Genomic DNA, 26,568 nt, shown 5'->3' on the forward strand with positions numbered 1-26,568 from the left:
CGCCCCCCTCCTCCAGGCAAAAACACCATTGTGCCCCGTTGAGCTCCCCGGAGACGCTATAAAAAGGAGCAATATCGTCCCCATAGTTTTAAAATTCAAGACAGCTTCTCACTTCATTTGAAACTAATGTGTGTTTTGGAGCAGATTTAAACTTTCACAAACCTTGTTCTGGAATCTTTTAAGGAGGTCGAAAGGGGGTTTGAGAAAGAAAAACTAGCTTGAAATAAAATTTGCTTCAAATTATTTTTTTAATGATTGTCCCAAAAGATTATACAATTAATATTTATTTATCACTCTAAGCTAAGGGGGAGGGAAATGCATTTTCTAATAGATGTAAAAATAATTATAGATCATTCCCAATTTCCTGAGTCACTTTTAAAGCGCACAATTCATTTCAAATATTTAAGTGCAAGACATCACAGACACAAAGCGATGGAGTCCTCCCGAGTTAAGTACGCAGGACAAACAGTCACTGTATTCTGACATGGTGAAACATGGCTTTTATAACAAGGTGCATTCGATTGCTTATTCCCACCACGCTGCGACATTGCTAGCACAGTCTGGTTAAGAAATGTCGATGCTCTCAATGCGTGACGCTTGATGCGGTGGGGCGGGGAGGGGGGGGAAGCAGGGGAAATCTCATATATTCAAGAATAAGGTAAAATATGAATATTTACAGAAAGCTTCAATCAATTGACTGGCAAAATGTGAATCACTCAGGATGATAACACACCCTGTGCGAATTATGAAGACACAGTTTTACCATCACCAATATATTTTTAACTAATCAGAGATATTTAACTCTTTAACCAATTGAATTTCCTCCAGACACAGAGTACCCTGAGATAAATATGAGACTCATACAGGGACTGGAAGGTATGCTAATGTGCCCTCAAGAGGATGGGATGGTGGGCTTCAGCTTGTCCTCATTGGTAGGAACAAAAATATTTTGATAAGAAAACTCTGTGAACCTTTCTAATTACCTCTATTAATATTTCTAATTACCAGTAGAAACTTGTATATTAAATACTCTGCCTCATGCCCCCATATATGGAGTTACTGCCAGTATTGGTTGCAACTGGGGTGCCACTGTGCACAAACCTGGCTCGGGCCTGGGATGGGCACAACTCTGGTTCTAGAGTGGAATGGACAAGCACTGGCTATGGGCCTGGATGGGCACAACTCTGTCTCTGGGCTGAGATAAGTGCAGCTTTGGCTCGGCACTAGAACAAGCATAGCTCTGGCTCAGGACGAGGATGGGCATAACTCTGGTTCTAGACTGACAGGAGCACAGCACTGGGTGCGCACTGGGAGCACAGCACTGGGTGTGGGCTGGGAGGAGCACAGCATTGGGTGTGGGCTGGGAGGAGCACAGCACTGGGTGTGGGCTGGGAGGAGCACAGCATTGGGTGTGGGCTGGGAGGAGCACAGCATTGGGTGTGGGCTGGGAGTGCATTGGGTGTGGGCTGGGAGGAGCACAGCACTGGGTGTGCACTGGGTTGAGCACAGCACTCACTGTGCACTGGGTTGAGCACAGCACTCACTGTGCACTGGGTTGAGCACAGCACTCACTGTGCACTGGGTTGAGCACAGCACTCACTGTGCACTGGGTTGAGCACAGCACTCACTGTGCACTGGGTTGAGCACAGCACTCACTGTGCACTGGGTTGAGCACAGCACTCACTGTGCACTGGGTTGATTGTGGACTGGGTTGAGCACAGTTCTGCTTATGGCCGGGATGAATCCAGCTGTGGCTCTGGATCTGGAACGAGAAGTTTCCATCTCAAGGTGCAGTTCACCTTCCATTTCAAAGAGACTTTGTTTACCCTGTGAATAAAATAAAATTAACAAGAAAAAATACAAGGGCTACAAGTTTCTGAAATATTTAAACAATATATCTGATTAGAACCTATGGGCTAACAGCAGACCAGCTCAAACCAAGGCTAAAAATGCAGAGTTTCTACATTCAGATCACTGCTGTATATCACAGTAAAGGTGCCTTTGAAAGCTTCCAGATTCAAAGTTCTATCCTTTGATCTAATTCAGAAAAACTTTGAAATAATTCGTATATATTGATGCCATATTACATATTACAGTATATTGATAAAATTAACAACAAAATAGGAGGCACTATTCCAATAAACATTACAGATCAGGCAAACAACTGCTTCTTAAGCAAATAGTCAAAAAAATCAGCATACTGCTAGCCAGTTTGAAGACCTCAGCAATGTACCTCCTGGACCCTGCATTTTGCCTCTGCTCCGGTCTCCGTGGCTTTCTTTAGAGGGAAGATGCGGGGAAAGGGAGAAAGGCAAGATACGATTTCTTTATCCTCCGTGCACATGGGCATAGTCTCAGTCACAGAGCAAAATTTTCAATCCTAAAGAAGGGTCCTCCTCCTCCTGAAGCCTCATTGTGGGTTGAGACTTGCAGAGTAAACGTGGGTGCAGTGGCAGTGTGGAGCTGCAGCGTGACTTTAATCATGTCATTTTCTTCCCAAGTTTCTTATAATATGAACACCTTTGATCAGAGTTCGCAGACCTCCCAACATCTCTGGGAAGAAACCTTTCCTTCATCGTATCAGGAGTAAACAATGGTGAAACCCCCCCGCCAAATTCAGTTTACTGCTGGATTGGCTAACAGTTGTTAAGCAAGAATCACTGGAGATGCATGTCAAATTTACAAACAAAACCTAAGCAGGGCTGTTCGTAGTATCGTGCATGGAACACACTTTTAAATGCTTAGTTCCAATAAGGCCTTAGTTCACCTCGGTTGCCAGGCTGGAATGTAGCTTGTCTGCTGTACATTTTTATAAATGCTTCAAGCTTTTCCAATCTAACTAAAACTAGCCTCAGATCAATCAGACCATCCTTCATCCTCCACTTCACTTTGAGGAATTTCCTCAGAGTTCTTGATCCAAAAATATTGTTCACACTAAAAATCAGTCACTTGAATTTTTCAAATTTCTGTAGGTTTCCAAATGAAGAACAGGGTCATCACTGCAGCTGGCGGTTCACAGCATTGTGCAAAGCTGCCTCCTTCCGTCTCACCAGACCACAGCTCCATTGGTCGGGCAAAATTAAAACATTTACAATCAACGGGACAGAGTAACATTAACCTCCACTCCTCACTCCTCGGGAATTGGTACAGCTCTAACACCGCGAGGTGTTTTCAGGCGAGGCTGGCTCCAGCATGGGCTGGCTCCTTTCTGACTCCTGTGTAAACTCTGTTGCAATCCTTCTCGCAAGCGGGTTGGTGCTTTTCAGGAGCTCAGCTGCGGACATGCGTGTGCCAGATGCAGGCTTGCTGCCCTTCTTTTGCAATAAGGCCTTAAAGTTCTCGTTGGTGGTGCTGGTTTTGGACCCACTTCCACTCGCCGAGGGGGAAAGCCGGAGTCCGCTGCCGGGAGGTGTTGCGGGGGGTTTGGCGGGTGAAACAGCCACATGCCTGACAGTGAGTGATTCTCCAGCTTCCTTCCATCCCAGCACCTTCCTCTTCGACCTATTGAAAAAAAAGATCACAAAACAAAATTCTAACAGGCTGACTTCAAGTCATTTCAAAGGGACTCTGGTACAGAGGGCAAATATAGCATGTGGTGTGATTCTGAGCCATTTAGACAAGGCCTCAGGTTCCATGTCTGCTGACTTAGGCTGTCTACTGAGGTGTTAATAGTGAAGATACAATTATCCCCAAGGCGAAGGAGCAGAGAACACCATGCAGAGTTCCCTTCCATACTCATTTTCAGAATGTAATAGTGCCGGAGAATGATGCTAAATGTTACAAGAATGCTGGGTCCCAGTCACTGATTAATTAACACATTTATATAAGTATAACCTTTCAATGTCATTACAGAATCAAACAGCCCACTTAGGCACAGAACTGCTTCAAATGTGTGTTCAGGAAGAGTGAAGCAAGAAAAACATCTCCTTTAATAAAGTCCTCATTTAGATTTTTTATTTTTCACTCTCAGACCACTGCAGTCAGCTAGAATATCAGTTAGTGAGCGACAAGCCCACTGTAATAGATTTTAATGTCAGTCAGTGACATTCCCACTGTAATGGATTGTAATGTCAGCGGGCGACAATCCCATTGTAATGGATTGTAATGCCAGTCAGTGAAAATCCCACTGTAATGGATTGTAATGTCAGTGGGTGACAATCCCACTGTAATGGATTGTAATGTCAGTGGGTGACAAACCCACTGTAATGGATTGTAATGTCAGTCACTGACAATCCTACTGCAGTGGGGTATAATATTAGCTAATCAGTTAATGATGATCAATAGAATCAGCACCAGGAATTACCTCAGGGTTTTCCTGATCTGCTGCCATAACTTTGCAGGAAGATCAGCAGAAACTCCAGATAGACCGAGTAAATTATCACTACTTCATCAGCTAAGCTATCAAGGGAGCTCTCACTGATTCTTCATATCATCTCACATGTCAGGAGCCACCTTTAACTTTTCTCTTTCTTTTCATTCATTCATGGGATGTGGGTGTCACTGGCAAGGCCAGCATCTATTGCTCATCCCTAATTGTCCTTGAGAAGGTGGTGGTGAGCCACCTTCTTGAACTGTTGCAGTCCTTGTGGTGAAGGTATTCCCACAGTGCTGTTAGGGAGGGAGTTCCAGGATTTTGACCCAGTGACGATGAAGGATGGTGTGTGACTTGGAGAGGAACTTGGAGATAATGGTGTTCCCATGGCGCTTGCTGCCCTTTCCCCTCAAGGCGGTAGAGATTGCGGGTTTGGGAGGTGCTGTCGAAGAAGCCGTGGCAAGTTGCTGCCGTGTATATGGTACACACTGCAGCCATGGAGTGCCATGGTGGAGGGAGTGAATGTTTAAGATGGTGAATGGAGGGCCAATCAAGTGGGCTGCTTTGTCCTGGATGGTGTCGAGCTTCTTGAGTGCTGTTGGAGCGGCACTCATCCAGGCAAGTGACAAGTATTCCATCAAAGTCCTGACTTCTGCCTTGTAGAGGGTTGAAAGGCTTTGGGGAGTCAAGAAGTGAGACACTCGCCACAGAATACCCAGCCTCTGACCTGCTCTTGTTGCCACAGTATTTATGTGGCTGGTCCGATTAAGTTTATGGTCAAGTGACCCCCAGGATGTTGGTGGTGGGGGATTCGGTGATGGCAATGTAGATGAATGTCAAGGGTCGGTGGTTAGACTCTCTCTTGTTGGAGATAGACGTTGCTTGGCACTTGTGTGGTGCGAATGTTACTTGCCACTTATCAGCCTAAGCCTGAATGTCGTCCAGGTCTTGTTGCATGTGGGCATGGACTGCTCCATTATCTGAGGAGTTGCAAAAAGAACTGAACACTGTGCAATCATCAGCGAACATCCCCACTTCTGACCTTACGATGAAAAAAACTGAAGTTGGTGGCTGAATTTGGAGGTACAGTGAACAGTGAGGAGGAAAGTGATAAACTTCAGGAAGACATAGTCAGGTTGGTGAAATGGGCGGACACGTGGCAGATGAAATGAAATGCAAAAAAATGTGAAGTGATACATTTTGTAGAAAGAATGAGGAGAGGACATATAAACTAAATGGTACAATCCTAAAGTGGGTGCATGAACAGAGAGACCTGGGGCTATGTGGGCACAAATCGTTGAGGGTGGCAGGGCAGGTTGAGAAAGGGGTTAAAAAGGCTTATGGAATCTTGGGCTTCATAAATAGAGGTATAGAGTACAAAAGTGTGGAAATTAAAACACTGGTTTGGCCCCATCTGAAGTACTGTGTCCAATTCTGGGCACCGCACTTTAGGAAGGATGTGAAGGCCTTAGCGAGGGTGCAGAAAAGATTTCCGAGAATGGTTCGAGGAATGAGTGACTTCAGTTACGTTGGTAAACTGGAGAAGCTGGGATTGTTCTCCTTGGAGCAGCGAAGATTGAGAGGAGATTTGATCGAGGTGTTTAAAATCATGAGGGGTCTGGACAGAGTAGAGAGAGAGGAACTGTTCCCATTGGCAGAAGGGTCGAGAACCAGTGGACATGATTTAAGGTGAGTGGCAAAAGTTCCAAAGGCGATGTAAGAAAAAGCTTTTTTATGCAGCGAGTGGTTAAGGTCTGGAATGCACTGCCTGAAAGGGTGCTAGAGACAGACTCAATCTTATCTTTCAAAAGGGAGTTGGATAGGCATCTGAAGGAAAATAATTTGCAGTACTACGGGGAAAGAGCAGGGGAGTGGGACTAGCTGAGAGTCAGCATGGGCTTGACGGGCCGAATGGCTGCCTTCCGTGTTGTAACTATGCTATGATTCTATGGTTGGGCCTAGGACACTGCTCTGAGGAACTCCTGCAACAATGTCCTGGAGCTGAGATGATTGGCCTCCAACAACCACAACCATCTTCCTTTGTGCTAGTTATAACTCCAGCCAGTGATTAACTCTTACCTGTGAATAACAGTGAAGAGATCTTCCGTGGAGCGTTGGGTGCCCAAGGAGACAAAGACTTCATCATCATCTTCCGTTGCAATGTCTCCGCTCTGTGCATCTGTGGGACTTCTATGCTTTGCATTCGGATTCAGGGAAATGTCTAGAGAAAATTAGATAGATTTGAGCTATCATAGGAGATCCCAAGACTTCAAATAACACAGCAGTTGTGCAAGTGTGTCAATAGATAAAATTAAAGCTCAGTTCTGTTGCCAGCAGTCATTGGAATCCAAAATATAGAGTCAAAGAATCTGAACTACGAGAGGCAGAAAAGACCAAGCAATTCACACCACAACCATCTAGTCAGCTCTAAACTGCACCTATATCGGAACATCTAGACTACATTGCCTGGTTGCAAACATCTTCCTAACCTAAGCAGCTCTGTGATTCAGTGGATACATGCACTGCCCAGTGTGGTACTGAGCGATACACACCAAGAGAGTTCCAGATTTGATAGTCAGTCTGTGCCAAGTAAACTGACAGCCAGGGCAGCAGTCAGTATGCTACAAATGGCCTCGAAGCCTCCGTCTGGATAGGAGCAAATCAGCCAACATTCTCCAGAATATATTATCCAAGACAATCCTGTTGAAAAGGGCATCGGTGTAGAATGGGATCAGCATCCATACCAACATTGAGCAGGTTGCTGACCCTGAAGCAAGGGAAAATTGGGCTAAACCAATTTGGAAATGGGATGGGAATAATTGCACTTATTGACCATCCATTCTTCCACCTGTTCCCGCATTCTAGCAGCTGGAAAAAGTACTCACTTTTGTTCTCACTCGTCTAAAATGTGTAAGAACAAAAGAAATAGGAGCAGGACTGGCCATTTGGCCCCTCGAGCCTGCTCCGCCATTTAATAAGATCATGGCCGATCTGATCATGGACTCAGCTCCACTTCCCTGCCCGCTCCCCATAACCCTTTATTCCCTTATCGCTCAAAAATCTGTTTATCGCCGCCTTAAATATATTCAATGACCCAGCCTCCACAGCTCTCTGGGGCAGAGAATTCCATAGATTTACAACCCTCTGAGAGAAGAAATTCCTCCTCATCTCAGTTTTAAATGGGCGGCCCCTTGTTCTGAGACGATGCCCCCTAGTTTTAGTTTCCTCTATGAGTGGAAATATCCTCTCTGCATCCACCTTATCGAGCCCTTGCATTATCTTAGGTGTTGCGATAAGATCACCTCTCATTCTTCTGAACTCCAATGAGTAGAGGCCCAACCTACTCAACCTATCCTCATAAGTCAACCCCCTCATCTCCGGAATCAACCTAGTGAACCTTCTCTAACCTGCCTTCAATGCAAGTATATCCTTCCTTAAATGCGGAGACCAAAACTGTATGCAGTACTCCAGGTGTGGCTTCACCAATACCCTGTACAGTTGTAGCAGGACTTCTCTGCTTTTATACTCTATCCCCCTTGCAATAAAGGCCAACATTCCATTTGCCTTCCTAATTACTTGCTGTACCTACATACTAACTTTTTGTTTTTCTCCATTTAAATTAAATTAAAATTTGCTTTTCTATTTTTTCTGAGAAAGTGGATAACCTCACATTTTCCCACATTGTACTCCATCTGCCAAATTTTTGCCCACTCACTTAGCCTGCCTATATTCCTTTGCAAATTTTTTGTGTCCTCCTCACAATTTGCTTTCCCACCCATCAGCAAACTTGGCTACATTATACTCGGTCCCTTCATCCAAGTTATTAATATAGATTGTAAATAGTTGAGGCCCCAGCATCGATCCCTGCGGCACCCCACTAGTTACTGTTTGCCAACCGGAAAATTACCCATTTATCCCGACTCTGTTTTCTGTTAGTTAGCCAATCCTCTATCCATGCTAATATATTACCCCCAACCCTGTGAACTTTTATCTTGTGCAGTAACCTTTTATGTGGCACCTTAATAAATGGCTTCTGGAAATCCAAATACACCACATCCACTGGTTCCCCCTTATCCACCCTGCTCGTTACATCCTTAAAGAACTCCAGAAAATCTGTCAAGCACGATTTCCCTTTCATAAAACCATGCTGACTCTGCTTGATTGAATCATGCTTTTCCAAATGTCCTGCTACTGCTTCCTTAATAATGAAGTCCAGCATTTTCCCAATGACAGATGTTAGGCTAACTGGTCTATAGTTTCCTGCCTTTTGTCTCCCTCCTTTTTTAAATAGGGGTGTTCCATTTGTGGTTTTCCAATCTGCTGGGACCACCCCAGAATTCAGGGAATTTTGATAGATTACAACCAATGCATCCACTATCTCTGCAGCCATGTCTTTTGGGACCTTAGGATGTAAACCATCAGGTCCAGGGGATTTGTCCACCTTTAGTCCCATTATTTTACCGAGTACTACTTCTTTAGTGATAGTGATTGTATTTAGTTCCTCTCTCCCTATGGCCCCTTGATTATCCACTATCGGGATGTTTTTAGTGTCTTCTACCATGAAGACTGATGCATAATATTTGTTTAAAGTTTCTGCCATTTCCCTGTTCCCCATTATTAATTCCCCAGTCTCATCCTTTAGGGAACCATCATTTACTTTAGCTACTCTTTTCCTTTTTATGTACCTGTAGAAACTCATACTATCTGTTTTATATTTCGTGCTAGCTTACTTTCATAACCTATCTTCTCTCTCTTTATTCTTTTTGTAGTCATTCTTTGCTGACTTTTAAAAGTTTCCCAATCCTCTGGCCTCCCACTAGTCTTGGCCACATTGTATGTCCTTGTTTTTAATTTGATACCTTTCCCTTATTTCCTTAGTTAGCCACGGATGGTTATCCCCTCTCTTACAGTCTTTCCTTCTCATTAGCCAGCATTGCTTTGATGGTCAAGAGAATGTGGAGGGGCATTTAAAGAGTTCAGTAGTTCCATTATTAACACCAGTTTAAATAATATTTCTGAACCATTTATTCTGATGATTAATTTTTTCTCTCTCCCTTGAGGCAATGCTCAGGATAATAATGAGAAATACTCGGAATTACTTTGGTCACTGGATCAGTGCTGTATCTCCACAGGAGCTTTCTTTCTTCTTTCAAAAGTGGTAGAGCTTCAAAACATTGTTTTAATTGTTAAGCAACTTTATTGAACAAAAGATGAACAAATGAATACATAACAGCAATATTGTGCATGTGTATATTTACAATCGATATTATATTGACCACCTCTTTGAACAATAAACAATAAGGGTTGCAATCTATCTACTAAGCTTTTATTTGTAGATAACTTATATTCACACAGTTATTTTTCTTCTGGCAGGCTTTTCTAATTCTAGGAGCTAGCTGGTCTAACCTATCTTTGTGTGAAGTTTCCAACTGACTGACTCAACTCTCCTCCATTCAGATCCACTGCACTCAGCTCAGCCTTAGTTCAGCTCATGAAATGGACCCAAAAGCAATTGCCAAATGTGGCAGGTGTGACTTCCACCTGTCCATCTGATCAAATCCTGATCCTGATAAATCGCTAAAATATATTTGGCAGGCTCCCCAGATGTTGCCAGCTCCACTTGGGAGCTCACCAGTGGTGGTTGGGAGGGGTGGGGTGGGAATGGCAGGTTGTACAGAATTACACTGCCTGTAGTAGCTGAAAGGACCCCACAACATCCACAATGTTCCTCATCCTACTGCCTGCACTTTGAAACTTTATTGCAGCCGATAAGGGTTATCAAAAGGAATGTCCTGCTCTTATATTGTACCTGTTGTGTTGTTACATAGAAACATAGAAACATAGAAAATAGGTGCAGGAGTAGGCCACTCAGCCCTTCTAGCCTGCACCGCCATTCAATGAGTTCATGGCTGAACATGCAACTTCATTACCCGCTTCCTGCTTTCTCGCCATACCCCTTGATCCCCCTAGTAGTAAGGACTTCATCTAACTCCCTTTTGAATATATTTAGTGAATTGGCCTCAACTACTTTCTGTGTAGAGAATTCCACAGGTTCACCACTCTCTGGGTGAAGAAGTTTCTCCTCATCTCGGTCCTAAATGGCTTACCCCTTATCCTTAGACTGTGACCCCTGGTTCTGGACTTCCCCAACATTGGGAACATTCTTCCTGCATCTAACCTGTCTAAACCCGTCAGAATTTTAAACATTTCTATGAGGTCCCCTCTCATTCTTCTGAACTCCAGTGAATACAAGCCCAGTTGATCCAGTCTTTCTTGATAGGTCAGTCCCACCATCCCGGGAATCAGTCTGGTGAATCTTTGCTGCACTCCCTCAATAGCAAGAATGTCCTTCCTCAAGTTAGGAGACCAAAACTGTACACAGTACTCTAGGTGTGGCCTCACCAAGGCCCTGTACAACTGTAGCAACACCTCCCTGCCCCTGTACTCAAATCCCCTTGCTATGAAGGCCAACATGCCATTTGCTTTCTTAACCGCCTGCTGTACCTGCATGCCAACCTTCAATGACTGATGTACCATGACACCCAGGTCTCGTTGCACCTCCCCTTTTCCTAATCTGTCACCATTCAGATAATAGTCTGTCTCTCTGTTTTTAACACCAAAGTGGATAACCTCACATTTATCCACATTATACTTCATCTGCCATGCATTTGCCCACTCACCTAACCTATCCAAGTCACTCTGCAGCCTCATAGCATCCTCCTCGCAGCTCACACTGCCACCCAACTTAGTGTCATCCGCGAATTTGGAGATACTACATTTAATCCCCTCGTCTAAATCATTAATGTACAATGTAAACAGCTGGGGCCCCAGCACAGAACCTTGCGGTACCCCACTAGTCACCGCCTGCCATTCTGAAAAGTACCCATTTACTCCTACTCTTTGCTTCCTGTCTGACAACCAGTTCTCAATCCACGTCAGCACACTACCCCCAATCCCATGTGCTTTAACTTTGTGCATTAATCTCTTGTGTGGGACCTTGTCAAAAGCCTTCTGAAAGTCCAAATACACCACATCAACTGGTTCTCCCTTGTCCACTCTACTGGAAACATCCTCAAAAATTTCCAGAAGATTTGTCAAGCATGATTTCCCTTTCACAAATCCATGCTGACTTAGACCTATCATGTCACCTCTTTCCAAATGCGCTGCTATGACATCCTTAATAATTGATTCCATCATTTTACCCACTACTGAGGTCAGGCTGTTATAAATTTGCTGCTGTTTTCCCCATTGTCTTGCCGTGCTGGCTATCTGTTATACACAAAAATCATTAATGTGCAGTATTACTAAGGCAGTTATCATGGAAAATGTGAAATTAATATGCCCGCCTGTATTTGGGCTGGTGCTTTCTACCTGTTGCTGGAAGTTTGCTATGGGCGCATGTTGGAATGGTTTAAATTGATCAATTGTACCCCAGCATGTTTTGTTTTTATCATTTTTAGCTCTCCAGCAAATGTATGCTGTATTATTTGCATGACATCTTGTCATTTAATATAATACTGTAGAACAGTTATATAAAACCAAATACTGTATTAATCAATGTAAATAAAGCTTGTAGTTTAAAACCCACTCGGGCTGGAATCTGAGCGGAGTTACTGTCGCGACAGTTACTGTGGGTAAATCCACTAACTGCACAGAAATGGGCAGGCAGCACGCTCCTCTGCCCAATTCTCCATCCTCACCCATGCCATGGTCAGCAGGAAAATGGCAGTTAAAAGGAGGAAAATCGAGCCTCTTATAGCTTGAGAATGAGTTAAAGCAACTTCTACCAAGCTCAAACAAAACTGAAAGACTTAATTTTTGTCCCAGTGGGGTTTAGACAGATTCAAATGGTAGTATGCTGTTTGCATCAATTTTCTGTGGTTCATTCCTTCCACAGAGTCAGGCACAGATAACAACCCTTTGTCGCGACAGTTAAAAATTGTCTGACAGTGAAATTTAAAGGGAAGGGGGCAATTAAAGGGGATTGTCAGAATAGGGTGACAGCAGTTCTGGATATGCTCAGAAGGCATCTCAGATCAATATCAATCTTTGTAAAAGCTGAAGGGGTAGGGGATTACATTGTGACAGGCAAAATTTAATGGAAGGGACCATATAAAGTACGAGTCTGGAGACAAATGGCAGCATCCCAGCGTCCAAACCCGTTTGGTGCCAGTGGAGGTGTGGGTGATGCTGCATGAGGTAGTCTCAAGGAAGATGGCATTCTGTGCCACTCTATGGCATTATCCCGAAAAGTCAGTAGTGCAGCAGGCCTGCAAGAAGGTGGAGCCTGGTTTCAGGGCACATGCCAACCCGACACTGCCTCTTAGCTGCATGTGCCCTTGCAGAAGATGGTACAACTGGCTCTTCAACTAGCTTTGAAGACAGTTCCCCATGCCTGCAGATGTGAGTCTGAGCATCTTGATGGGTAGGTACAGTGCATCTCTTGTGTAACATGACTTGCCTGGCATCCCTCCATTGACCCTTTGCTTCTTCTAGACACCTCAATTAAGGACTTTTCTATAGGGAAACCACTGGTGTAAGTAATGGTACTGGGGGCAAACAAAACTTGACAATTGGCACAAAGGCTCATTGAGAATCTAAGTGCAAACAAAAACAAATTGCAAGAACTTTCAAAAATGACTAAAATATCGCAAATTCAATTTACTTACCTGTATTCTTCATATCACCTCCTTTATAAATTACACCTTGCATGTTCAAATGTCAAAATGGTATTCAGGATGTTCCCACTGCAAAATGATTATTTAAAGATATTTTCCACCTGTTTGAGGTGGATGTCACCTCCACCGCTCGTCCCTCCCCATCACCAGCTCCACCACCGTACAGTCAGTGGAGTTCTGGGTGCCACTGTGGTGGTGCAAATTGAATTTTCCACTACCTGCCACCTAGTTCATACCACCAAAATGGCACCCATGAGCAGGAAATCTATAGCTTTTTAATTTGTAAAGAATCAGCTTCTATTCTGACATCTCACATACCTGCAGGATTTTGACCCGGAGCAGTGCTCAGTGTTATATTTTGGCATATCCCAAATCCATCATTGTGTTCTTTACTCCTGATTTCCTCCGGATGAATGTTGGTACTTGGTATCGTCTCTACACTTATACCAATGTTCCGATCATGTAGTTTATTTACCTTGGTCGCTGTCAAATCTTTTTCCACACTTAATGTAACGTTGGTAAATGAAACATTTGCACTGTTGTAATCCGGAGTGACAGCTGGGCTTTGTAGTGGACTCCGCTCTGATCTCTCTGTGACTACAAGTATGTGTGCTGTACTTGTTGGTACAATCAGCACATTTGGTTTCTTCGGGACAGGTGGCGGAGTCTTACTTTTCTTCTTCTCAATGTATTGAGTAGAACTCCTGGTTAGCCCCATAAAATTTTTCCTTTGACTCTCATCTGCGGTGGCTGGTACTCGACTAGTTTGCGTGTTACCTATGTGGTTACTTTCAAGATAATTAGTTTGAGGAGGTGCAGTTACTGGTGATGCCAAAGGTTTCTGACTTGATGCGCCATCTATGGACTCTTGTTTCTTTACCCCAACCTTTCTAAAGACCGTCACAAAACTTTTCCTTGAAGTAGCCGGTGAAGGTCGTGAAGCGGCAGAAGATGTCTGCTCAGTGGGAGAAACCTTCAGTACAATACTCGAAGGTCTCTTTGACATTGGTGGCTTTCCAGGAACAGGTGGTCGGACTTTTTTCTGGGGTGTTTCAGAGGATTCCATGTGGGCTTCCTGTGGTGACTCTAAAATACCCGTATTGCCCTCAGTTTCTGACCTGCTGACTGAGCGAAGATGGACTGACTCCAAAACAGTCTGCGTTATGACTGGCATAGAAGGTTGGTTCGGGCTATGTTTCTGGCTAGATTTACTACTATTTGAGGAATCAGAATGTCGTCTGCTGGCTTTGGATTTGCTTTTAAAAGATAGCTTAAATCCTGACAGATCCAAATGAGGAGGTGGAGTAATGGGCAAATCAAAGACACGCTTTGACTTGGGGCTCTTCTCGTTGGGGGATGTTGGTTGCAATGAAGACTTCCGCTCTGGCACTTTGGGCTTTGCTTTGCCACCTGGTTGTGGTATTGGGCCTTGATAAACAGACATAGGGAAAGAAGATGTTGGAGTTTCTGACTGGCTTGAATAACCACTGGATGGTGACATCAGACCAGGGAGCTTCCCTGGAGAAGACAATTTAGATTCAGCCTCCACAAATAACTGGGATGGAGTTGTAGCTCTCGAAATAGATGGAGAGGTCAAGGATTCGGAACTGCCACGAGACTTGACACATTCAATCACAGTTATACCTGTTGCAGTACTAGAGTTTGATAATGATCTGTATGGATCATTGGACTTCCAGTCATTAAGGAACCAATGCTCTGGATACCGTATGGGTTCTCCATCTCTCAGTGTGGGTGTAGCAGAGCTGGAACGTGCATCTGATATAAAGCCACTGGATTCATTGCTATCTATTGATTCACTTTGAACTACTTGCTTCTCTGAAGGGAGAAAGAGCTTTGAAGGTCTATTTTCTTTAGGAGAGATTTTTTGTGCATTTTCAAGTCTCGGACTAGCTCCACATTTCTTCAGAGAGACACTACGCACTGGTGGAAGGGGCTTCTTCTTTGGCTTTTTCAGAGAGATACTTCTTGACCGAGTCCTTGTTTTCTGTGATCCCTCCTGATCTGTTATCACAGATACATTCTCTGTGCTGTGGCTGTCCTCTGAGCTGGCACTTGGATAACGCATGATGTAATTCTCACTATGTCGGCGGGAGTGGTCGTAACACTTGGAATCATAGCTTCTTACAGCATCTGATGAACAACATGATCCAGAATCTGTTGGAGTTGACAGTGATCTCTCACGATACTTGCAGATATCTGCACTAGAATGACTCGGGAGTTCCAGGTTTGAGTTTTTTTCTTCATCTGGGTCATTGGTTGTGTAAACTATAATTCGTTCATGGTTAGTCCTTATATCCTTAAGATTTTGAGCTCTCACTGCTGTTTCCACTGGAGCTGATATGAAAGAGCCAACGGCAGGACCTCTGGTATTTTGTGTTTGGCCTTCCCTTGGTAAAAATGTTGATAATGCAACATTGCACTCTGGATGGGAGCTGGCATTCAGTGACAGCCCGGAGTCACGCTGTGAAGAATGTTTCAAGCATTGAAGTGACATGGATAGAGCCATATCTGAAACGTGAGGAGCACACATCAAATTGTTGCCATTCCAAGCTCCACTGGAAGAATGATGATTCTGCATGTTTTTATCTGGGCAATGACATGGTCTTCCTGTATTGGACATGTTAGCAGGAGGCAACAGTTGTCTTTGAGCTGAGGAACAAATTGTTTGCTTTGTGTAAGACTGGCCATTGCGGTAAGTTTGACTGAATGTCACTGGAGCACGTCCATCAACATGCATGGCTTCCACTGACACAGAGTTTGGTGGGTTTACACCACTCGAATTGTTCCAGGAAGAAGAAAAACTGGATCCTTTCAATTGATCCCAAGGAGTATTAAGTGAAGAGAAACTGTGTTCACTTACAGATCCATGCATCATCTGGGTATTGTTCATTGTGAATGTGATATTCCCTGAAGATTGAGATAGATTTGGGTTGGTTATTTGGCCCAGATCACTATGTACCTTCCTGAGAGTTGTGGGGAAAGACTGATTGCTGGCTGAGTCCCTTTTCCCATTGGTAACACTCATATCTTCATCAAAAGTAAAGAGATGCTGGGTTGCCTCTGCATTCATTAGCACATGAGGAGATGTGGAAACTTCAGTTGAAGGACCTAGAATGTAAGAAGAATTGACCTGATGAACACTGTGTATGTAGATCAGAGAGCATTAATTACCAGCACAGCTCGAGCCCCGCGATTTACATAATTCTTTTTAGTGCTCCCAAATGACATAAAGAATTGAAATGTAGCTTTCAACACATTTAAATTCCCTGCGGGAATCGCAAGCAAATGTTGGTAACACTGGATCCTTTGATTGAAATGGCATTTGTTTGAATATTTCAAAGGAGCTCCATACCATAAATGAAGCGTAACTAGCTTGGCAATGTTAGCTGCAGGGTACAGGCAAGCCATGGTTTTCTTTGAAATAATGCTGCTAATATATCTATTACACATTAAAATAGTGTGTGGTTGCAATGTCCTCAATGTGCTGTGGTACTGTTACAGTGACATAAGTGACTGGTTAGTGAAAGTGGCAGCCCAGCCAAAGTTTATCATCACCATCGTCACAGGCAGTCCCTCGGGATCGAGGAGGACTTGCTTCCACTCTTAGCATGAGTTCTTAGGTGGCTGTACAGTCCAATACGAGAACCACAGTCTCTGTCACAGGTGGGACAGATAGTCGTTGAAGGAAAGGGTGGGCAGGGAGTCTGGTTTGCCGCACGCTCCTTCCGCTGCCTGCGCTTGATTTCTGCATGCTCTCGGCGACGATACTCGAGGTGCTCAGCGCCCTCCCGGATTGCACTTCCTCCACTTAGGGCGGTCTTTGGCCAGGGACTCCCAGGTGTCGGTGGGGTTGTCGCACTTTATCAGGGAGGCTTTGAGGGTGTCCTTGTAACGATTCCTCTGCCCGCCTTTGGCTCGTTTGCCGTGGATGCGTTCTGAGTAGAGCCCTTGTTTTGGGAGTCTCTCGTGTCTGGCATGCGAACTATGTGGCCTGCCCAGCGGAGCTGATAAAGTGTGGTCAGTGCTTCAATGCTGGGGATGTTGGCCTAGACGAGGACACTAATGTTTGTGACCATTAGGAACTGATCTTAAGCTTCTTCTGTGAAAATGCAGTGCAGTTGCTGACTTTGTCCACCGTGTGGCACTCCTTTCCTTGGCAATGATAGACCTCTTGGTAAAAATGAAGAAAGGTAAGTTTTTCCTAACTCCTTGCAGCAGAAATAACTTTCCAAACACAAAAAAACCCCACAGGTAGCACACTCTACCGTCTGTAAAGAAAATACAGTTTCTCCTCCCCCTCCATATTCTCTGTTCAACAACAACCTGTAGTAATATAGCGCTTTTAGCATAGTAAAACTTCCCAAGGGACTTCACAAGAGCGTTATCAGACAAAGTTTGATATTAAGCCACAAAAGGAGAGATTAGGACAGGTAGGTTTTAAGGAGCCACTTAAAGGTGGAGAGAGATGCAGAGATTTAGAGAGGGAATTCCAGTGCATGGGGCCTAGGCACAGCTGGCGATGTTGGGGAAAAGAAATTCCTCCTCCATTCTCTCCTATTCCCTCCTCTCCCTCTCTCCTGTCCCTCTGTTCCACTCTGTCTCCCCACCTCCTTCCTCCCTCCTCTACCTCCCTCTCTCACCCTCCCCACCTCCCTCCACCTTCCTCTGCCTTCCCATCTGCCTCTTCCACCCCCCATCCTACTTGGTCCAATTCAATGACCGTCCTGCCCTCTAAGCCTGTGATACTGAACTTGGACATGATTCCTAAGATCAACTAGTTACTGCACCAAATGCCTGCTGGGACAACCTGGTTGACTGCAGTCGTAATTCTAAAATACAGGTTGAACCTCTCTGGTCTGGGACTCTCTGGTTTGGAAATATCCATGGTTCAGCATTAGTTTGTGGAACTGCCGCTTTCGGCCATCTTCTCCCATGCCTGTAGATGGGCAAACTCCAACCCGAGGTGCTTCAGTGATCATGCTATTTTATGTCTGGAGACAGTGGGCCTCATTATTAGACAGTTTCTCTGTTATTATCAGTAGTGCCCAAAGAGCAAAACACAAGCGGACAGATACAAATGAAAGAATATTAAAGATAGCCCAGGAGAGCAATGAGCAGCACGCTACAGATACTGGTAGGCCGAGGCTAGGTGTATACTTATGTAGGGTGTATCAGTACAGTCATATACTGACCTCCTGTGGTTCGGAAAATTCTCTGGTTCGGCACCGGTCAGGTCCCGAGGGTGCCGGACCAAAGAAGTTCAACCTGTAGCAGCAGAGGTCAGGTCAATAAACTCTTTTCAGTAAAAAAATTGTTCAGGATAACTGACCATTAAAGACTTAGCAATTTTAATTATGGTGTGGATCTCCTTTAACAATATTTATTATGCCAAATGCTACAGCTTGTGCATGTTAATCATATACAGTTCTATTCAATAATTTGCACCCAGAATGAAGCAGAGTATGTGTTATAAATTCAACTAAGCACAAAGATAACAAGCCCCCTGATGGGCTCATGGGTCACTACACAGTGCAACATTAAGCAATGCAGACGGTCCCAGGCTCAAGTACCAGTATGTGTTAAGTAAGATGACCTCACTTAAAGCCACAACTGGAGTAGTACAATTTGTCCCATGGAGAGGAAAGCCAGTTATGATTATTGTCCCTGATTGGTATCCAGTGACTCCTACTGGCAAGTCCTTGTCAGGTGAGAACAGGATCAGACTGGGCTAACACTGACTGTCCCAACTCACATCTGAAGAATACCCTTTTGTGCGAGGTATGCATGGGCTACCAGAGCCTGTGAAACTCTGCCACAGTAAGAGTCAGTATTTCAGAAGATGAGCAGAGAAAATTGCCACTAAAAAAACAGCAGCGGTTACAGCTGTATTACAAAGATATTCAACCTAGTTTAGATGTAGAAGTATTATTAAGTTTTAAAGGGAAGTTATAATTGTTCTGAATTACCACATAAACCTGGACACTTACTGGTTCCTGTTTTTATATTTTGCAACTGCTAGGCAGAGGCTGCTGGAATCAGCCACCTTGTGTACAATTTCCCACAGTCTTTGGTAACATCATGATGCTGCTGCAGAGAGGATTCTACATAACATGTCTTCTTCCAGGTTATCATTGTATCAAGTTTTCTAAATAAGAAGATCATCTCTTTCTGTGCTATCATACTCAACAGGTAGCACATAAAGAGAGGGATTCTGTTAGGGTCATCCAATGTCTTGAGGAATGAAATGCTTTCAAAAAGTGAAAGACTTCCTACAAATCCACTTCATCTACAAATTGACCACACAAAAAATTAGAAAAAAGAAAAAAAAATTACATTTGCTCTTGAATGTGGCTGTCCTAATATTTCCTTTAAATCTCTTTCCATTGAAAGGCAGAGCCCAGAAACCCTGAACAGCCATTTTATATGGACAAAATTCTGAAGATGTACTTTCAGTGTAAATGTGAATGAGAGGGGATCTCATAGAAACGACGGGACTGGACAGGTTAGATGCAGGAAGAATGTTCCCGATGTTGGGGAAGTCCAGAACCAGGGGTCACAGTTTAAGGATAAGGGGTAAGCCATTTAGGACCGAGATGAAGAGAAACTTCTTCACTCAGAGAGTGGTGAACCTGTGGAATTCTCTACCACAGAAAGTTGTTGAGGCCAGTTCGTTAGATATATTCAAAAGGGAGTTAGATGTGGTCCTTACGGCTAAAGGGATCAAGGGGTATGGAGAGAAAGCAGGAATGGGGTACTGAAGTTGCATGTTCAGCCATGATCATATTGAATGGTGGTGCAGGCTCAAAGGGCCAAATGGCCTACTCCTGCACCTATTTTCTATGTTTCTATGTTTCTATGATAAATGTTTGAGCAAGGGGCTCCCATTTCTTTGGGTAATCTCGGGTAAATGTCAAAAGGACCAGCACCTTGATCTGTTTTGAGTCCCTTTATTCTCTCCAGGATTATATCTGTGTCCACTTTGACACTTGCAACTTTAGAGTAAACTGAACATTGCATTAATGGTAATTGAGCATAGTCTATTGGAGTGAAGATTGATTCAATGTAGCCATGTAAAACCTCTGGCATATCCTGGGGCTTCACCTGAAACGGCCCTGAGGAGTTGTTCAACGGCCCACAGAGTCCTCAATCGCCCTCTGACTCCTAACCTAGCTAAAAACAATTTTAGCTAGAAACAATCACCAGACTGATTCCCGGGATGGCAGGAATGACATATGAGGAGAGACTGGATCGACTGGGCCTATATTCACTGGAGTTTAGAAGAATGAGAGGGGATCTCATCGAAACATATAAAATACTGACGGGACTGGACAGGTTAGATGCAGGAAGAATATTCCTGATGTTGGGGAAATCCAGAACCAGGAGACTCAGTCTAAAGATAAGGGGTAAGCCATTTAGGACCGAGATGAGGAGAAACTTCTTCACTCAGAGAGTTGTTAACCTGTGGAATTCTCTACCGCAGAGAGTTTTTGATGCCGGTTCATTGGATGTATTCAAGAGGGAGTAGATATGGCCCTTACAGCTAAAGAGATCAAGGGGTGTGAAGAGAGAGCAGGAAAGGGGTACTGAGGTGAATGATCAGCCATGATCATATTGAATGGTGGTGCTGGCTCGAAGGGCCGAATGGCCTACTCCTGCACCTACGTTTTTCTATGTAATACTGCTACTGCAATTATCTTTTGGCTGCTTTGAGGGCATTTTTTATTGCCTTATGCTGAGAAGATGTGCTTCTTTTCACTCGAGGAACAGTCATGGCTTCCTTTTGCACTCAAGAGGGTTTGAAAGGTATTCCATGGGCTAGACTTTCCACTTTTGTGCAAATCGGCCAAAAATGGGCGTTACTTTCCATTTTGTGGCTAAATGGGTGATATTTGGGTGTCACAGCTCATTTCAGCATTAAAATGGACGTTAAGTGAGCGGTATGCATGCAAAAATAATGGAAAATCTAGCCCCATGTTTTTTTTTTATCCAATTCAAGCCCTCTGTTACTTTTTCAAATCTAACCCTCTCGAAATTTGGAGACATTACATTTTTGCCAACCTTGGCTTGGCTGATCAAGTTGAATCAAATACTAACGTCCATTCTCACCACAGATGATGCCCGACCTGCTGAGTGTTGCCAGTATTTTCTGGTTTTGTTTCAGATTTCCAATATATGCAGTATTTTGCTTTATGTTCACTCATTTTCTTGCTGTTTGTCCTCAGATGCATACACGCAGAAAATGCATGAAAACCAGCAAATTAATAATGTATTGTAGGAGGTGCCGTCTTTCAGATGAGACGTTAAACCAAGGCTCGGTCTGCTTTCTCAAGTGGGCATAAAAAAATCCTATGATATCATTTAGAAAAAGAGCAGAGGCGTTATCCCCAGTGCCCTGGTCAATATTTATCCCTCAATCAACATCACAAAAACAGATTATCTGGTCATTATCACATTGCTGTTTGTGGGAGCTTGCTGTGCACAAATTGGCTGCTGCATTTGGCCCCTTGTGCCTCCACTGCTGATCCATGGGATCATGGCTGATCTTCTACCTCAACTCCTTTTTCCTGCACCATCCCATATCTCTTGATTCCTCGATTCACCCCATGCTGTACCTGAGCTGGTTGTGCTTCACTGGGTAGTGGGTCGGGGCAGCACGGGCCCAGCCCACACTGCGATATGTGTGCGCACTAGGTCCGTGCAGCAGAGCTGGTCTCTAGTTGTCTTGGTTAACCCTTGCCACTGGACCAAGACCGAGCTCTGTCAAGCCCGTGTGGTGGCTGGTGTGCAACGACCACCCCACCTCAAAAAAAAATCCACGCACAGGCATCTTCCACCCTCAACATGTAGTTCGGGATCTGGAATATCAGGTCCTTCATTGAAACAACTGTGAACTCATCCCTTTTTTGTGTGGAAGCAAGTCATCCTTGATACGAAGGACCACCTAAGAAGAAGAAGAATGTATGGTACTGTACCGCGAGTGAGTGAAAATTCTGCGATACCACTTTATCCACTAGATGGAGGACTTGCCAATCTTACACAGAGCTCAGAGGGGTGCCAATTTTAAAATGGTAGCAGATTTAGCATTTACAAGGATAGAAAGCCTCGCCAATGTTACTGCCCCAAAATGGGGCAATACACAATTTCGCCCCCTTAAAGTCTGTGAATTCAACCCCATCCTGACAGTCAAGGATGCTTAACGTGCTCACATTACATTCCTGTGTGTGTTATTTATACATAGATTAACCTGTTAAAAATAATCTAATGCCTTTGTGAAAATAATCTCATGCCTTTATGAAAATAGCATGAATGTAGCAGAAGCGCATTAAGCATTCATACAGGAACTTCACTAATTGAGATTTCTACCCTCTATGATGGTAAATAGACACAGTTACTGTCCCGCCACAGACACTATTTATTCTGACGTACAGCATTGGAACCAATCTGAAGCTACCACACAGCTATAATGAATAAGCACCTAAACAAGCAGGAAGTGAGACATTGTGGGGCAACAGCAATGCATGAGGTGTTTGATAACCGACTGACACAACTGAGAAAAGTTATCTTCAATCATAAGAACATAAGAAAGTACGAAATAGGAGCAGGAGTAGGCCACATAGCCCCTCGAGCCTGCTCCGCCATTTAATACGATCATGGTTGTATTAAATCACTCCAGGCAAAGCTTATATTTCAGACTAGGGTTTGTGGACAGTTAGGGGCAGAAATTCGCAGGCACAAATGATTTCTTGCCTGTGGGGGCGGGGGGAGGCTACTGCCTCCCGCGAAATTGCACGGGAATTAGCGGAGGCATAAGACTGGTAGCACCCTGGGCCACTGTGCCTCCGGGGATGACGTCATTGCCGTGCGCGGCGACCCGTTTTCGCTCCACGGCGGAATTTGGCCAGCGCCCCGTGAGGCCACCGCGGGCGGGTCGCGAACTGAGCTGCAGTCCGTTCGCAGGCCAAAATTTAAAAGTGGAGGTGCGCGACGCCATTTTGCCCTCTCCACCGGTCCGGCCTTCCGTTATTCGTTTCGCGGGGTCCGTGCCGCAATGGGGCAGCCTGGCACTCCGCTTCTGTGCTGGGCTGCAGCCCCAACACCCCACATCCTCAGTGGCCTACTGGAGGCCCCTCACCCCCTCTGCAGAGCTCGCAGTGTGCCCTCCCCTTTAACGAAAGGGGAGGGCCCTATACTCGCGTCGGTGCTACGTGGAGAGGCCGCACAGCATTGCAACATCCCCGCCCGCTTACCGCCCCAGTAGTGCCCCCGGGAGGAAGTGGAGCGCCCGACATTATGCTCCACTTCCTCTCGTGGGCGGTAACCCCAATTTCACTGCCGGGGCGGGACTTCTGCGCCGGGCACAGGAAGTCCCGCCTCGCCAAGGTTACCGCCCCAAAATGGGGCGATACACAATTTCGCCCCCTTAAAGTCTGTGAATTCAACCCCATCCCGACAGTCAAGTCATGCAGGAATCTTAGCCGTCTTTCGTGCAGGCTTAAGTCGGGTGCAATTCTGCCGTAAATGGTGTGATTTCTGGAACAGCGGCTTTTGCTATCAATGTTCTGTCTTTTGTATACATGCTCCATTCCGGGGAGGGCACCACTCCCGTTCCACTGGTATTTAATGTGCATTTTAGAAAGGGTGTAACTCTGACGTATATGTGACCCCTATACTACATCAGCTTTGCCCCAAATCTTGGGCTCTATTCGAATTTTATACAACCTAAAGACAAAACTTCCCATTTTCCTTACAAAAGTGGCTTTGCTGTGGGTCCTGCAATTGCCCACAAATTGAGCGGTACAAGCATTGATCTTCTCAGCTCTTTACTATGCAGGGAAGAGAATGGCAGGATTTGCTCAGAGAGGGCAGCTCACCTTGCTGAGGCTGAGCTGACTCGGGCAGGCCAATGATTGTCCGTCTCCTCCTCAGTGTACTCTTTGGGTTCATCGCAGTTTCTGTGTTGAACAAAGAGTGCCGCGTGTTTGCATGTCGCTCAAGAGCCTCTCCTGAACAAGAACAAAGTTGAAAACAAATGAATCTTCCTCGAAGCCATTCACTTTACAAATGAGGTCTGTCTGTCATTGGTGCCATCCGCACTCTACATTTTTCCCTTGATTATGTTGCAGGAACTGACCGATTCCAGGGTGTGGATGCCAAAAAGCCTTCCTGTACCCCCTCAAGTGGCCGTGCTTCATGTGCAGCAAATGTCAGCAGGCTATTTTTCCATGGGAGTTTGTTAATGCCTGATAAGGACTCACTCATTACAAAGAACAGCACTCGATACTTCAGTTAAACTGTCCAGTGTGCCGCAGAACAGGAAAGGTCTCAGCGTTGATCCCAGCCAAGACCCTGTTTGGGTTGCTACAAGTAGTCTCAATACGCCTAGTCTGGGGAGGAAGATCAGCTTGGATTGCCACTCGTGTTCACTGACAGGTATGGCATCCTGACTGTATCAGCTGCGATGCCCTCCAAGGTTGATCTACCTGCTGACAATTACTGTCTGGGCTCATATATGAAGAATGGTGACTTGGATGAGGTATCAGTGGGGTGCTCAAAATCACTTAACATAGGATCCTTATAGCCAAGAACAGACTTGAATCCCACCAGTCTGGTCTGTATTTCAACTCGGGTCCCGAAGATTAACGGTCAATATCTAATTCATGGCGCCACTCAGTCCCCAGAATTATACTTTACCCAGACGAAACAACATATTGACCCGGATTTAGCAGTCAGCGGTGAAGGAATGTGCTCGGCGTTCTCTACGCTTACAGCTGCCCGCAGATTTTTCGCGGCAACCTGCTGTCATCGGGCATCTGATCCAGCACAGTGCCCACTACAGGGAATCTGTGGCGTGTATGAGCAGGGAAAGCAACCAATCAGATTGAAGAATCCTCACTGAGACACGCAAACCAGGAAGTATGAATTAGGATATTTAATTCATTGTAAAATCATGTACAGAAAGCAAAATAAAGAGAGGGAAATAAAGAAGGGTTTAAGAGAGTGAGATAAAAGAGACAGAATGAAAAAGTTTTAAAAAAGTTAATTTAAAAAAAATCTCCAACAATAATTACATTCTGAAGGAAGGAGACTCCTCACTTGTAAAATTACATTTTCAGGGCCAGAGAGATGGTTTGGCAGTAATTAAGACTTAGCACGCCATTAAAAAATCACTTACGCCTGATTGCACCGGCCCTAACTTTCTCTGGCGTGTTTACTGGGTAACTAATGAGTAAGTGGTGGAAGCTGACTCTATAAATAATTTTAAAACAGAATTGGACAGGTACTTGGGGATGAGCAACTTCCAGGGTTACGGACAAAAGGTAGGGATGTGGAATGAAGCATGGCTGCTCTTTCAGCATGACGGGCTGAATGGCCTCCTTCTGAGCTCTAAGTTTCTATGAATCTATAAGTACGGTAACTTCACTCCCTTACATGGATTGCATTGCCGAGTCTCAGCGAGGTACCGGTGTAGTGCAGCTTGTGGAGGAGCAGGGCAAATCAAACAGCAACTTCCTGATTTCCACGTTTAACTGCGCATGTGCGGATTCCGGAAGCTGCTGTCCGATTTACTTCACAATAACAGGGAGCGCTGATAGGCTCACCGTTATGCTCAATGCAAAATTCGGGCCAATAAAAATTTTTTTCCAAGATTACAGCAAATATCATCAAAACTAATCATATTAGGATTTCTTTTACAACTAAATATATTTATCACTGTTCAAGACCGAGAAGAAATACATATCATGCAGCATGGGTGCCCTGCAAAAGCAATGATGCCTTCTTGATGGTTTAGTGAGTTTAAGCAGTCAGTACCTGGCCATACAGACCAGGAAGGTTCGCAGTCAGCGTTGAGCTCGCTGATGCCAGGTGATGTGGTGCTAGGGCACTGAAATCAGCCTCAATGCCTCTGGGTTAGGGAGGGGAAAATTAGCTGGGGCTCCTGCTCCTTCCCAACCCGTGCTCGAAACTGTGTGGACCAACGAGGGTCAGCTGTTGTGTTCAAATAGCCTGCCAACAGTCTGTCTGCTTTACACATGAAGAATAACCACTTGGGTGACGCACTGGAGGCTGACTGGCACCTGTCAAACTGTACACCATCAAGGAGTCAACACCCTCAAGAGGAGAGAAAATTAATCAGAAAAGGCATGGAAATAGCAAAGGAAATGCTTGAGTGCGATGCAAAATCTGCGGACTATTCACCAATGCACAGATCTATACAAACTGCAGTACTGATTTCTTCCAGTAGATGCCTCTAGCACAATTGGAAATTCATGACAAGTGACATCAGGTGATTTAAAGGTCATCTGACCAAACACGAAAAATAGCAGATCTTTCGTTTTGAGAGGCTGAAGATTTACTGCTGTCCTCCCTTTCAGATTTATTTTCTAATTTCTCCCTTCCTCACATGAAGGTGGTGGTTCATGCTACTGTATAGTTCCATGGGCACCAGCAGCTCTTCAGATACATCATCCGAGTGGCCATTCATGTGTGACTTGGTGGCTACTCAGTCTATTGGGGAGCAATCACAACTGAGTCTGATCCTGTTTCTGACCAAAGTTC

At 44.7% G+C, this 26,568-nt stretch overlaps 1 protein-coding gene across 6 annotated transcripts in view; it reads right to left on the reverse strand.

Annotated features, from left to right (window-relative positions):
- Positions 1 to 229: 229 nt before the first annotated feature.
- nhsl2 (NHS-like 2) overlaps positions 230 to 26,568 on the reverse strand; it is a 424,653-nt gene continuing 398,314 nt past the window's right edge. For 4 of the 6 annotated variants that reach the window (XM_070882568.1, XM_070882571.1, XM_070882570.1 and 1 more), the window contains 4 exons: positions 23,883 to 24,014; positions 13,309 to 16,119; positions 6,392 to 6,533; positions 230 to 3,501 (listed from right to left, as the gene is read on the reverse strand). In XM_070882568.1, coding sequence (XP_070738669.1) covers positions 3,153 to 3,501; positions 6,392 to 6,533; positions 13,309 to 16,119; positions 23,883 to 24,014 — 3,434 coding nt within the window. In that variant the 3' untranslated portion in view covers positions 230 to 3,152. The remainder of the gene's footprint in view (positions 3,502 to 6,391; positions 6,534 to 13,308; positions 16,120 to 23,882; positions 24,015 to 26,568) is intronic. The other 2 variants (XM_070882569.1, XM_070882574.1) reach the window with 2 other exon arrangements.

This window comes from Pristiophorus japonicus, chromosome 6 (genome assembly GCF_044704955.1).
Source record: "Pristiophorus japonicus isolate sPriJap1 chromosome 6, sPriJap1.hap1, whole genome shotgun sequence".
Taxonomy (NCBI): domain Eukaryota; kingdom Metazoa; phylum Chordata; class Chondrichthyes; family Pristiophoridae; genus Pristiophorus; species Pristiophorus japonicus.